The 13,659-nt window shown below is 36.4% G+C and overlaps 1 protein-coding gene across 7 annotated transcripts in view; it reads left to right on the top strand.

The window, feature by feature from the left end:
• Positions 1-13,659, top strand: part of DYNC2H1 (dynein cytoplasmic 2 heavy chain 1) — a 288,892-nt gene that overhangs the window by 875 nt on the left and 274,358 nt on the right. For 6 of the 7 annotated variants that reach the window (XM_045797656.2, XM_045797654.2, XM_087868490.1 and 3 more), the window contains exons 2-11: positions 4,095-4,265; positions 4,673-4,808; positions 6,389-6,507; positions 7,496-7,640; positions 8,371-8,603; positions 10,882-11,016; positions 11,121-11,234; positions 11,352-11,463; positions 11,780-11,904; positions 13,034-13,209. In XM_045797656.2, the coding sequence (XP_045653612.2) occupies positions 4,095-4,265; positions 4,673-4,808; positions 6,389-6,507; positions 7,496-7,640; positions 8,371-8,603; positions 10,882-11,016; positions 11,121-11,234; positions 11,352-11,463; positions 11,780-11,904; positions 13,034-13,209 (1,466 nt within the window). Of the gene's footprint in view, positions 1-4,094; positions 4,266-4,672; positions 4,809-6,388; positions 6,508-7,495; positions 7,641-8,370; positions 8,604-10,881; positions 11,017-11,120; positions 11,235-11,351; positions 11,464-11,779; positions 11,905-13,033; positions 13,210-13,659 lie in introns of those variants that run through there. The other variant, XM_087868492.1, reaches the window with a different exon arrangement.

Raw genomic sequence — 13,659 nt, 5'->3', positions numbered from 1 at the left:
CCCCAGGTCCCCTCCGTACCTGGTCCGCCAGCTCCCCCCTCCCCCGGAGTAGCCCCGCCCTGTGTGCTAATCTGCACCCGCACACCTGTGCAGAGCACCTCTTGTGCTCTTCTAGTTTTGCTTTCTTCTTAAACACTACACGTGTGTTACAACTAAAAAGAAAACGTCTACCTTATCAAAAAAAATTTTCTCCTCCCTCTTGAGGTTCTTTGAGGCAAGTTGTAGTTTATCTTTTTTGGGGTATGCGCTGAGCTTAAATGGACTTGAGGGCAAGATTGGTTAGGAATTCAGACCTTTTAGGAAGTGGTGGAATACAAAGTTTGAATTCTTTTTGGGGGGCCAGTGTGTGATTGACTCACTGAGGTAGGGCGCTGCTGCCTGCCTGGCAGGATTGCTGGAGAGGCCGGTCCATTTCCAGTCTGCGCCTAGATAAGGAAGCCTGAGGATTAGCAGAAGATTGGTTTCAGGCATTGCAGGGCTCAGTAAATGCAGACCTATCTAAAACCTCTTCCTTTCCTGTTCGCCCATATCTGAAGGTCCAACAGTCAGCACACAGCAACCCTTGAGCGCATTTTTGTTTCATGGTTGAGTCATTCACCCCACTCACTAGGAATCTGTAGTCTTGAATGTAATTCAATTCTTTTCAGTAAACTTTGATTTTGAACTCGTGTGCTGGGCACTCTGCTAGGCTCCATGGGTTTAGAAGACACTCTATCAGGCACTGCTTTGCGTCTTTATGCCCTTGGGGTCATTCAATATTCGAGGCAATACTGTAGAGAAGGATTGTCTTTTTATTTCCATTTTTATGGCAAAAGAGGGAATTAAGGCACAAAGTTTCCATCCCAAGTGGTAACTACTCCACTGCTCTAATTGGTGGTAGAATTCAGAATGGGAGTCCCTGCCTCTGCCTTCCAGAGCCTCCCTCCAGTGGCCTCAGGTGAGCTACACCACTCAACAAACTACAAAATCAGGTACACTGTTGTAAATGCCACTGAAAGTTTAAGTAGGCTGTAGTCCGGGGAAAACAGAATGAGGGTTTGGATTGCTGAAAATGTATCTTGGGTACTGAAAATTGAAGCAATAAGTAGTTCAAGAGCCCAGCAATATATTTTATATTTAGTCATATACCACACTACAGACTTTTAGTTATGTTTGAAATGCTTTGTTGTGTCTTGCATTGTACCGTAGATGTCTGACAGCATGACTTAATAAATATTGAGTACTTAAAATGGGCCTGGCACTTTACAGGGTGCTTGGAATGAAGCCAGAAACAGGACAGAATTTGTCCTCAAGGAGTAGCGTTCGAGTGCACAAGATAGGCTAAACACATGCACTCAGATACATAAATGTGGCATAATTTTGGGCATTGATATGGCTCAGTCGGTTGTGTCTGCCTTAGGCTCAGGTCGTGATCCCAAGGTCCTGGGACTGAGCCCTGCATCAGGCTCCCTGCGCAGTTGGGAGTCTGTTTCTCCCTCTGGTGTTCCCCCTGCTTGTGCTCTCTTGCTCTCTCTCTTAAATAAAAATTAAAGAAAATCAAAGTAGAGTAATGTTGAAGTACTGATTGGGGTGTGGTGGAGAACTGCATTAAAATGGAGGGGGAGGGACTACCTGTCTGGATTAGTGAGCTTTGAAGTGAGATTTGGATGATGAGCTGTAGGCAGACTTAAGATTTAGAGGAAGAGTAGTAAGTACCAAGGCCCTGAGGTAGTCTCACCTAGGTTACAAGGGCCAGGCAAAAAAAAAAAAAAAAAAAAAATCCAGTGATTGCGGAAGTTTAATGACTGGAGAGTGTGGAAGATGACAGCATGGGCTGATCATTTAGAACCTTGGACACCTTTAGGTTGAAAGTCTATTGGTAATCTTAACCGAGACAGATGCTTTAGGAAAGAGGTTGGCAAACTTTTTCTGTGATAGGCCAGATAATAAATATTTTAGGCTTTGCAGGGGGTCAGGTCTCTGTTGAAGCTTCAGCTCTGCTGTTGTAGAATGGAAGCGGTCCTAGATAATGTTTACATGTATATGACTGTGTTCTAATAAAATTTATGGACACTGATAATTGAATTTCATAAAATTTTTGTCATGAAATATTTTTTTTTAAAGATTTTATTTTTAAGTAATCTCTACACCCAATGTGGGGCTCAAACCCACAACCCCCAGATCAAGACTAGCAAGCTCTCTGGACTGAGCCAGCCAGGTGGCCCTCTTCATTGTTTTAAAAAACCTATTTTAGCTTGTGGGCTGTCCAGAAACAGGCAGCAGGTTGTGGTAGGCTGGTATCTGATGGATCCCAGTAGCTGATAGAGTTATTTTGCAACCTTGAAAAAGAAAATCTTTGTACTTTGAATTAATAGCTATCAAAATTTTGTCAGTTAAGAGAAGATCGTAGTTGGCACTGATAGGGAAACTGGCAGGCGAGGCAGCTAGGAGTGCTGGTTCTGTTTTCCTCTTCTTGGGAATAAGGAACAGCTGTAGCCAACTGATCCTTTGTTTTAGCTCTGACTTTGCCTAGGACAAAACTCATCATCCTGACTGATGGCCAGGGAGCCTTGGCCACTGACTGTGGTTAGTGTTTTCAAAGTTTGATGATAAAATGTATATTTTCTGAATATTCTTTCTTCAGATAGGTGGGAGAAAGAGAGTACGGGGTATGTACTATGTAAGGACTAAAGAGTGAATTTTTCAAAACTACGTATTTGTAGCTTATTGTTCTTGCTTGTAATTGGAATAAAATCATACTAGCAATAGAATTTTAATGTGTGCAACTGGGAGTTTGAGAAATGCAGCAATACCGAGTAAGTGCCATTTCCCTCCTTGTGCCTAAAAAATATGATGGTTAGGGTAAAAGAAAAGTAGCAGGAAATCTCATATGTAAGATGTTACCATGCACAGCAGTGAAATTGTGTGAAAGCTTTTCAATACATATACTTCTCTTTCTGGTAAAAGAAATGAGAGCAACTGTGAAAATGTATATATAACACAAAACTTTTGGGTAATACACTTTCCAGCTAATGAACTAATTACTGTGAACTGACCTATTTTAAACATGGTTGCTTTAGTGAATTCCAAATTAGCTCATCCAGTTCCAACTTTCTAGTTATACAACTTAAATGAAGAAGTTTGATGCTCAAATACTTTAAGGAAAAAAATTTTTTTTTTTTTAAAGATTTTATTTATTTATTCATTCGACAGAGATAGAGACAGCCAGCGAGAGAGGGAACACAAGCAGGGGGAGTGGGAGAGGAAGAAGCAGGCTCATAGCAGAGGAGCCTGATGTGGGGCTCGATCCCAGAACGCTGGGATCACGCCCTGAGCCGAAGGCAGATGCTTAACCGCTGTGCCACCCAGGCGCCCCTTAAGGAAAAATTTTTGATTCAGGTAAAGGTAAATCTAGGAGATAGACAACTTAAGTCTGTTTTGGTAGCTTTGAGTTTAAATATGACTTAAAAAGCACCTTTTAAAATGCTAATTTCAGGTAAGAGGGTAATTGACATCCTTGGTTTAGACTTTTTGGAATAGAGTGTAGACATATACTACTAATCAGTGTACCTGGGGCACACAACTTTAATCTGTAGTATTAATGAATCTGGTTGGAATGGAGTAGTTAGCAGTATATGTCCACAATATTTATATAGTGCTTTCTGTTTATAAACCACTTGTCACTGTAGCTTTAGGATACAATCACATATAAGTGGGGATACATTTTTTTTTTTTGTAAAGATTTTATTTATTTATTTGACAGAGAGACAGCCAGCGAGAGGGGGAACACAAGCAGGGGAGTGGGAGAGGAAGAAGCAGGCTCACAGCGGAGCAGGGAGCCGGATGAGGTTCTCCATCCCAGGACCCTGGGATCATGCCCTGAGCCAAAGGCAGGCGCTTAATGACTGAGCCACTCAGGCGCCCCCAGGATACATTTTAAAACCCAGATACTCTTAAGGAGCAGAGATAGAGTGTTTGTAATATACTGTAATTATTTTAAAGTAACTATTTTTTCCAAGGGATAAAAAGTACAGTAATAGAATAGTTTTAGGGAAACATTTCTTTCAAGTACTTTCATGAAAGTAACATGAAAAAATCATTTGTTTATCACTCAGATTGATTTTGCTGACACAAAAGATAAAGTGCTGGTGTTTTTCAAGCTGCGACCTGAAGTAATTACTGATCAGAATCTACATAATAACATTCTTGTTTCATCTATGTTAGAATCACCTATAAATTCTCTTTACCAAGCAGTACGGCAAGTATTTGCACCAATGTTGTTAAAGGTAAGGAAATTAAAGGAGCTGTATGGTCATTTTTTTTTTAAGCTATGTATTCGTATAAGTGTCTTTATAAACAAAGATAAATATTTTATTTGCTGTTAATATCATTAGGATTTTAGGTTTTTAAATGTTACAAAAATTATAAAAAATTTAAAGTCAGCATTGTTGACAAATAGAGAAACAGAAGATATAAATGCAATCCACGTCAGCTCTTATGTTGCTATATAGTACATGATTATATGAAGTATTAACTGTTGAAAGGCCTTTTTTCCCTCCCTTATGAGACGGAAGGCAGTGGCAGACTTTGAGTGAAACAGGTGTATCTGGACTTATTTCTCTCAACAGTATTTTAAGGAAGCCAGTTTGATCAGAAAACTTTTGATCAATGTTTGCTCTTGTCTGTTTTTTAGGATCAGGAATGGAGCAGAAACTTTGATCCCAAGCTTCAGAATCTTTTGAGTGAACTAGAAACTGGGTTGGGTATAGTTCTACGAAGATCAGACACTAACTCATCAAAATTGAAACTTAAGGAAGATGACACACGAGGTATAGAACCGTAGCTTAATGAAAGAAAGTCAGAACAGTTTTCTTATTAATACATTAGTAAATTAATATACTTTTTCACAGATTTATTTCCACACTTTTGGATCTTCTCTGAGCCTTAGCTTTTTTTAAATGAATAGATTTATATGGATTTTGAGAAGAGGAGGATGTAATCTTTAACAATGTGGAATTCGTGGACATAGAAAATATAGTTGCCCCTCATTATTTACCTAGTTAGGTTCTGTAAACTCACTGTGAATATTGAATTAGTAAATACTGAGCTCTTGGTCCTAGGGGAAAAACAAAGTTAGGTTCCTGTGAGCCTCTGGTCATAACATTTTTATTATGTAACCTTATTTTATGTATGTTTCTGTTTTTAACATAATATGTGTGTTTCTGTTTTACTATAATTAACACTATTTAAATATAGATTGTTGATTCATGAACAATAGGCCTCATGGCCAGCAGCACTGTACCTCATGCCTGAAGGAAACTTCCCTAACACAAGTATTTTCTCTGGAGGTCACATCACAGTGCTCTTGTCTTTGGCAATACTGGACACCACTTCAGCACTGTGTTTGGGAGCCATTTTAAATGGAGAAATGACCATTTAAAAGGACAAAAAAATGAAAACATCCAACTGAATAGGTTACAGAAAGGATACTTGTTTATAGTAGGAGATGGGAAACAAGAAGGCAGTGCCACTTTGTTCAGCCTTAGCTGGGACCGTGTGTGTGGGCTAACTCCAGTGTTCCATTGCTCAGTACACGTCTGTGAACGACCATGAAAGCATTGCAAGCATTGATTTTAGATTACAAATAAATGGTAGGAAATGGATGAATTCATAAATCCAGCATCCATGAATAATGGGGATTGACCCTAATTGTCTACTTGCAAAGATAATTGACTTTTATTTTAAAATGCATTTTATTTGAAGCTAATTATAATTTTATTATAGCTATAAATATTACTTATATGAACAATTAATATGAACTGAATGACCTACACTAATCGTTATTTTACAGTATTGGATGTAGTTTTATACTTTGCTTGAACAGTTAATCAGATGTTTTTTGAATACTATAGACCCAGAAAGAATAGTACGCTTTTCCAGCATGTGATTAAGCAACTAGAAATTGTCCAATTCATTGGGAAATATAAAAGCAAATTGAAAAGTAAAATTATTTTAATTTGCTTATATTTTAAAATTGTGGGCATTGGTTGATTAAATTGTAATCATTTCTAATTTGGATGGTATTCCCTAATATGAGTGGTGATGGAAAGCCTTGTGTTGGAGAAGCAGCCTTCCAGGTAGAAGGTGGAGACTGACAGTATAGAGACAGATAGTTTACAAAAACATAGGGGAAGCATACTGAGCAACAAACCTGTGAAGTATACGTTTGGTACTGTTGGTTGTTCTTAGTGGATTTAAGGAAGAACTTTCTGTCGATAGAAATTGTAAGGCTGATTTTCCGTACGTCTTCAAGAGCACAGGAAATAGGCAAGATCAGCAGATGAACCAGATAATTTTCTGGCTTTTTGTTTTGAACTGATATTTCTTTTTCTCCTTCTCACCTTTTCAGGTATTCTTACACCAAGTGATGAGTTCCAGTTTTGGGTAGAACAAGCTCATCGTGGAAATAAGCAGAGTAGTAAAGAAAGAGCCAGTTATTTTAAAGAATTATTTGAAACAATTGCAAGAGTATGTGATTCCTATATAGTTTTATATCAGACTTTTGATAAAAGTACTGTAGGATGTGGTTTTCACTAGATTTACCTTTGTTTTGACATTATTACTTGATGATTGTTAACAAAATATATCCTTATACATAGGGTTTCTTTGAAGTGTGCCTTTAATACGCGTACAACTTAAAAACCGACACTTTTAAGAAAGCTAGATTCTAATCTCTAGTAAATATTTTTCTTAAAAACATAATTGCTTTTCTGTAGGTACATAGGGAAAAGCAAAAGTTTAATGTACTAACAAGTTTATCTACATGGAGGTAATATGTTCTTTTGAAGGAATGTTCAGCTTATTCAAATTAGCATTTTGAAGTAATCCAAAATATGAAGTCTTAGTTTTATACTTGATAGATTATTCTTTGAAATATTCCTAGAGGTTAAATAAGTGACCACTTTATGGTTACAAAAAAGCCTATTCTTTTCAAAATAAATAAATAGTAATTTTTTATTTGTTCCAAATATTATTTCAATATATCATTTTAATGAAGTGTTTGAAATGGTTGTAAACTTTTTTTTTATCATAATGCTGGAATGTAAAATCACAAACCTTGAGCTGTGATTGCATTACCAATAACATGCAGCGCAGTCCCTGAGTGACGACATGTGGGACCTTCAGTGGGGAACGTCTGTATGGTGTTAGGACCGCCTCCTTTCAGGAGCTGCAAGAAGTGAATCCAAACTTCGAGAAAATAAGGTCAAGGGCAAACATAAATGAATGAACTTTGCAATTCTTATTTTTTCTTCTGGCATTCCTGAAATTTATGTTTGCAAAGGAACTTGTAGGGTGTTTGCATAAAGAAGTAACACATGGTCCGGTAGAAAAAGGAGGAGGAAATGATATGGCAGGTGTTAGAATTGTAGCAATTGAAAAGTCTGGGAACAAGTTGACTATATTGACAAAAGTACAGTTATCCTTATGTTTAATAATGAATGCCTTTTGGTTTTAGGAATTTTATAACTTGGACGGTCTGTCCTTATTGGAAGTGGTTGACTTGGTGGAGACCACTCGGGATGTTGTAGATGATGTGTGGAGACAAACAGAGCATGACCACTATCCTGAGTCACGAATGTTACATCTCTTAGATATCATAGGTACTGTTAAAGAAGGAAACTCTGGAAACTTTGGAAACCTGTCTTTGTTTTTCTAGTTTTTCCTCCAAGCCCTTGCTGAAAATACTCCTTAATGTAATAATTGTTGCTTAGAGTAACACTTAGAGCAAATCAGATAGGATTATTTAAATAAAAATTTGTATATATTTGGTTAATTTAAATCATGTGTCAAATTCTTTGACCATTAATGAAGTAAATTTACATAGGTTTTTAGTTCCTATACATGTATTAATTTAAAGTTTATTTTGTAATGGTCTCAAAAGTCTTTAATATGTATTGTTTACTTGATAGTATTTAAAGTGTGTATACTTTTTGACCTAGAAAATACCATTCTCTTTATTCTCAGGAAATATTAGACAAGTACATAAAGGTACATAAAGATATTTATTGCAGCATCGTTGGTAATGTAGGAGTAGAAACAAATAATAATTGAGAATTGGTTATATAATGCTTCATCCATACAGTAGTGTAGCATTTTGAAAAAATCATATGTATTTTTGCACTTGAGAGATGCTCATGATACCTTGAAAGATGCAAAAATTCAAAGAAATGTGTGTGCATGTTTTTTGAAAAATGCTTGTTTTGAGTCTAAGGAAGTGCATATAGTATTTCATAGATCCTTAGTTTGCTAATTTGTATATTTTTGTCATAAGCATGTATTCTGCAATCATTTAAAAATTTCCATTAAAAAATTTGCTTTCTGTTTCATTAGGTGGTTCATTTGGAAGATTTGTTCAGAAAAAGTTGGGAACTTTGAATCTATGGGAAGATCCTTATTATCTCATGAAAGACCATCTGAAAGCTGGTATTTCAATTTGTGAACAGTGGGTGATCGCCTGTAATCATTTAACAGGTCAGGTGTGGCAGCGCTATGTTCCTCATCCATGGAAAAATGAGAAATACTTCCCTGAAACACTTGACAAATTTGGCAAACGCCTTGAAGAGGTATCATTTGATTACTTGGGTCTTTGACATAAGTGTGAAGTAGGTCCTCATTTGTGAATGTATTTTATTATTAGTATGCATTACACATCCGGTAGGAGTTATTTACATTTTGGGGAAAGAATAAGAATTAAAGTTCATGTGAGATAATTTTTGGCAGTCGTGTGACTGGTGCCCAGCTAAGTACTGGTTTCCACCTGCTTGCTTTTTCTTTCGTGTGTGACTGTTCACCTGGTAAGTTGTGACCTTCTATTTTGTACTTCTCTGTGGTGAAAAAGATAATCAGCCCCCCTCTCCAGGTATAGAAGCTCTTAGACATTGTCTTGGCTATCGAAATTGTTATGAAGGAGGGCAGCTTTTCAGGGAGTACTCGGTGGAAATATTTGGAAGAGCTATTTATATAGGTTACAAGTTTCACTGTAGAACTTAAGTATTTAGCTTGAGGGGATAGGCAAGCTGACTTTTCCCCTTTGTGCTTATAGTTCTTTGGAGATTTTAAAACCTTTTTCGTTATGAAAAATTTCAAACATGAACAAGAGTGAAATAGTATAATGAATGCCCTGTATCTGTTACTTGATTTCAACAGCCATTGGCATTACTCAGTTCCTGTTCCATCTTTGTCTCCCCTGCCTTCCTTTTTTTGGAGTATTTTTAAGGCTACGCCAAGAAATCATATACTTACACCCTTAAAACAAACACGATACCACCACCACACTCAACAAAACGACAGTACTTTCCTAATTTCATTTTGTATTTAACCAGTGTTCAGTTGTCCTGATGGTTTCAGAAAATGTTTCTCGTTAGTTTACTTGAATCAGGCTGCTTCACGGGTGCTGCTCTGTCATTCCTGTCCGATACGTCAGGAGGCACACAGCGCAGTGTCCCCACTGGCAGGGAGTTCAGTTTGCTCTTCACTCTCCTTATGATGCTCTTCCTTCAACTCTAGTGATTTACCAGCCACTGAGGATTGTGAACAGTCGTGACAGCGATTCTCCAGTTCTGTTGTTCTTCATTTCTTGGTGACGACGGAATAACTTTCTGTCATCAGTTTTTTAGTTATTCTGAAATAGTTTGTACAGGAATGGCAGTATACACAATTACCTTTTTCCTTTGATTTATCACTTTTTAGAACAGTGAACGATAAGTTAATGTCATAGAAAGTTCCATAGGCAGTTAATGGAATGTTTTTTTGTTAGTATCATTATGAAGCCATGAGCTTTTATATTTTATGAGTTTCAGTCTATTAGAGTTATTGTTATTATCCTCAAATTGTCCCATCTTTGGGCAGTGAATGCCCATTTAAGTTGGCTCTTTTGTTATTCTGACATGAATCCAGTATTTCTTTGATAACTTCCTTACTTTTGGGCTGCCTCAAAATGTACCAGCCCATCTTGGATATTTTCTGCCTCATTCCTGGAATCAGTCATTTCTTTCAAGAGCCTGGTTCTTTTAGTGGAAAATAATATTTAGCAACAGCACTCTGGTTGGGAAAGTGCTGAATGTTACTTAGTTATCAATGGTTTTAGGCCTTCTCAGTAAACAGAGTTGTTAAATTGGTATTTTTGCTTTTAGCAAGAAAAAAATCAGTAGTTTATGCTCATCTTTCCAACTCAAATGAAAGGTTATAGTGGTTTTACTTAACCTTTTTGATTACTTTTTATTTGTTGGAAATTTTATTTATTTATTTTTGAATTGAACTACCACACCTTTTATTCATTTAAACTATACAGTTTTTTGGTTTTTTTTTTTTTAAGTAGGCTGTACACCCAACATGGGGCTTGAACTCACGAACCTGATATTAAGGGTCACATGCTCTACCAACTGAGCCACGCAGTTGCCATTGTTGGTGGAAGTTTTAAATACAAAATACAACAATTTGTTTCCCAGCTATTTGTAAGCTATACATAATAGGGTTGTTAACATATGATATCCTTGTTAAAAGTGCAATTTAATGCAGAATAATGAAAATCAGAAGTTTTTACAATATGGTAAAATATAGAGGACTCTGAAACACTTCTTAAACTAACTTAAACATAACTTAACCATATTTAGATTTTGTGTGTTTTCACGAGGTTTGAGCGCATGAACTGATGGTAGTGTGATGTGATGATGTCTTTGAGTACCACTTTGACTACTGAGGAGTAGTAATTGTCAAGATTAAAGTTCGTTGTATGCATTTCGGTGAATCTAGTTTAAAGAAACTCTTGCCAAATATATGTAAAGTCTACAACTATTTGTGCAGATATATCTAAATAAATTGTTTTAATATTTTATGTTTTAGGTTTTGGCTGTTAGAACAATTCATGAGAAGCTTCTTTATTTTTTACCTGCCAGTGAAGAGAAGACCATATGCTTGACTCGAGTATTTGAGCCTTTTAGTGGCCTGAATCCTGTGCAATATAATCCATATACCGAGGTTGAATATATGTTTTTGTCTGTAGAACTTCTTGTTTGTATAGTTCTTCTCAAAGGCAGATATTGAAAATATTAAAAGTCTAATGTTAATGTTAATTTGTTTAGCCTTTATGGAAAGCTGCAGTGTCTCAATATGAAAAAATTATTGCACCTGCGGAACAAAAAATAGCAGGAAAACTGAAAAATTATATTTCAGAAATTCAGGATAGTCCACAGCAGGTAAAATATTGAAATATTTTACTTTTAATATTTCCCTTGAGCTATTTTGGGAGATATTTATGTATTTACCAAGTCGATCGACTTAGGATGAACATGTATTCTTTTATTTTATGTTAGCTTCTTCAAGCATTTCTGAAATATAAAGAGTTGGTGAAGCGTCCAACTATAAGTAAAGAACTGATGTTAGAAAGAGAAACTTTACTGGCAAGACTTGTGGACTCAGTTAAAGGTAAAAGTTTATCAGAGATCATAGTGTTTGCTTGAGAAAATATTTTTGTAGGTTACTTTTTCTTGAATACCATTTAGGATTAAGACTATATCTTATGCTGAAGATTAATTTACTATTTTTGTTACAAATTATAGATTTTAAAAATTAGTTATTTTCTTTCTCTGTCTCATTTGAGGCATGGTAAGGTCCCTGAGGGTATAGGATTGGTCTTAGGATTTTTCTATCCACACCTTTCACTTAGTACTTGGTGTATGGAAGGCACTTAGGAAATCTTGGCTGAATGTGTATAATCATTTATTTGACTTAAATTTTATAGATTTTCGGTTAGACTTTGAGAATCGATGCCGAGGAGTTCCTGGTGAAGCATCTGGACCACTTTCTGGCAAAAACCTTTCGGAAGTTGTTAATAATATCGTTTGGGTTCGCCAGTTGGAACTGAAGGTATTAGTTTTAATTGATGATGAAGAACACTAATTGTAAAATGTGCTAAATTAATATGGAAGGCACTCTAGAACCCTAGTGAAAAATGAAAGAAAATTCTTTTTTTTGGCATATCCATCTAATTTTCATGTGAAGTGTAGAATTCCGAAAAAGTGTACAGAGGAGGTTTGAATGGTCCGTTCACTTTTTATGTAGAGATAGATAGTACATCCTTTATCATTCAGATGCAGTTGTTCCAGGTAAAGTGTTTTCTTAAGAAAATATTAAAGAGGAAATCATCCTTTATATATTTTCAAAGGATTTTTTTAATCCTTTGAGATTATCATTGCAAAGTCTTGCTAGTTGCAAAGTCTGTCGGCAAGTACGTTTATGTAGGTAAATCATTCTAAGTTAAAAGGAGATTAAAGGGAAGGTGAAATGTAATTATGACATCACCTAATGTTAGGGTCAGCAGGCTATGGATTTAAAAGCTATTATTTTAATATTTTGGTATTATGAAAATTGATCTAAGATTCTTACGTACTATTTAATGTATGTGGTACCATGTCTTCCATCTGAGTCACAGAATGGATATTAATTGGTTATGGTCTGTGATTAAGAGCAAGCAGACATAGAGTATTATAAAGGCTAGCATGTTTGAGGGTTCTACTTATTCAAGGTTGTATTTTTGATGTTCTATTTTCTGGAATATTCCACCCAGTTTTGTCAGCTTTCCAAAGTGCTATCATATTCTTTGTACAGATGTGGAGGGAAGACATTTCTTTCCTCTGATTGCCATTCGGATTGGCAGATACTGTGTGAGCTCTTCACCGACACTAAGCAAAGGACCACATTATTGCTGCACACGTACAGGAGCATTGCTGAATTTGTGGGCTCTCCCCTGAATTTCCCTCGTCTTACTCTTCTGATTATGCCTCATATGCATTACATCTGTGTTTTGCTACTCTGAGTTGTACAAGTCAGAAGCAAAGTAGGGGTTGATCTTCTCATGTTTGCTTGCAAATCTTGCATTCTACCATTTATAGGTGAATGGGAAAGTAATTTCTGAATCACAGAGAAAGTGGTTCATTTTATGCTTATTTTTTTAAGTATTAGTATATTCTTGTAATATTCTTGTGGCTTTTTTAAGGTGGAAGATACTATTAAGATTGCAGAGGCTCTTCTGTCTGACTTGTCAGGATTTCGGTCTTTCCATCGAAGTGCTGCAGATCTGTTAGAGCAGTTTAAGCTGTATGAACAAGAACAGTTTGATGATTGGTCCAGGGATATTCAGTCTGGTTTGTCTGATTCCAGATCTGGTTTGTGGTAAGTGTAACTACATGGAACAGTAAAGTCTGGGCAAAAATCTTGTTTCTTATGGTGTTAAGCTAAGTGGCAAGATGGAATTTCCTCTGTTCTCTCCTTTGTCCAAACTTGCTGCTGCTCCTTAAAAATTTTGGTTTATTTTTGATGATCAACTTTTACATCATTAATGTTGGGAACTTGGAAGGTAGAGCTGGTTGTCCACCCCCCCTTGCTTCTCAGGTCTGCAGAGTCTCCTTGTAGAAGTAGGCCTTCCTCTCCCACGTTGTGTGCCTACTGGTATTCATACACGTTGTTCTACCTTTTCCGTTAAGATAATTTACATGGATACACACGCATTGTAAACTATAAACTTTCATTATTTGAAGCTCCTTAAGGCAGGAAGTAATCTCTTCCTGAGATACTTGTGTGGTGCCCACCATAGGGTCAGGGTTTGCTAAACACTTACTGAGC

Source organism: Ursus americanus, chromosome 16, assembly GCF_024610735.1.
Source record: "Ursus americanus isolate L20-20 chromosome 16, mUrsAme1.1.p, whole genome shotgun sequence".
Classification (NCBI taxonomy): domain Eukaryota; kingdom Metazoa; phylum Chordata; class Mammalia; order Carnivora; family Ursidae; genus Ursus; species Ursus americanus.
The sequence above is the reverse complement of the archived record's forward strand: the minus strand, read 5'-3'. Positions and strand labels throughout refer to the sequence as shown.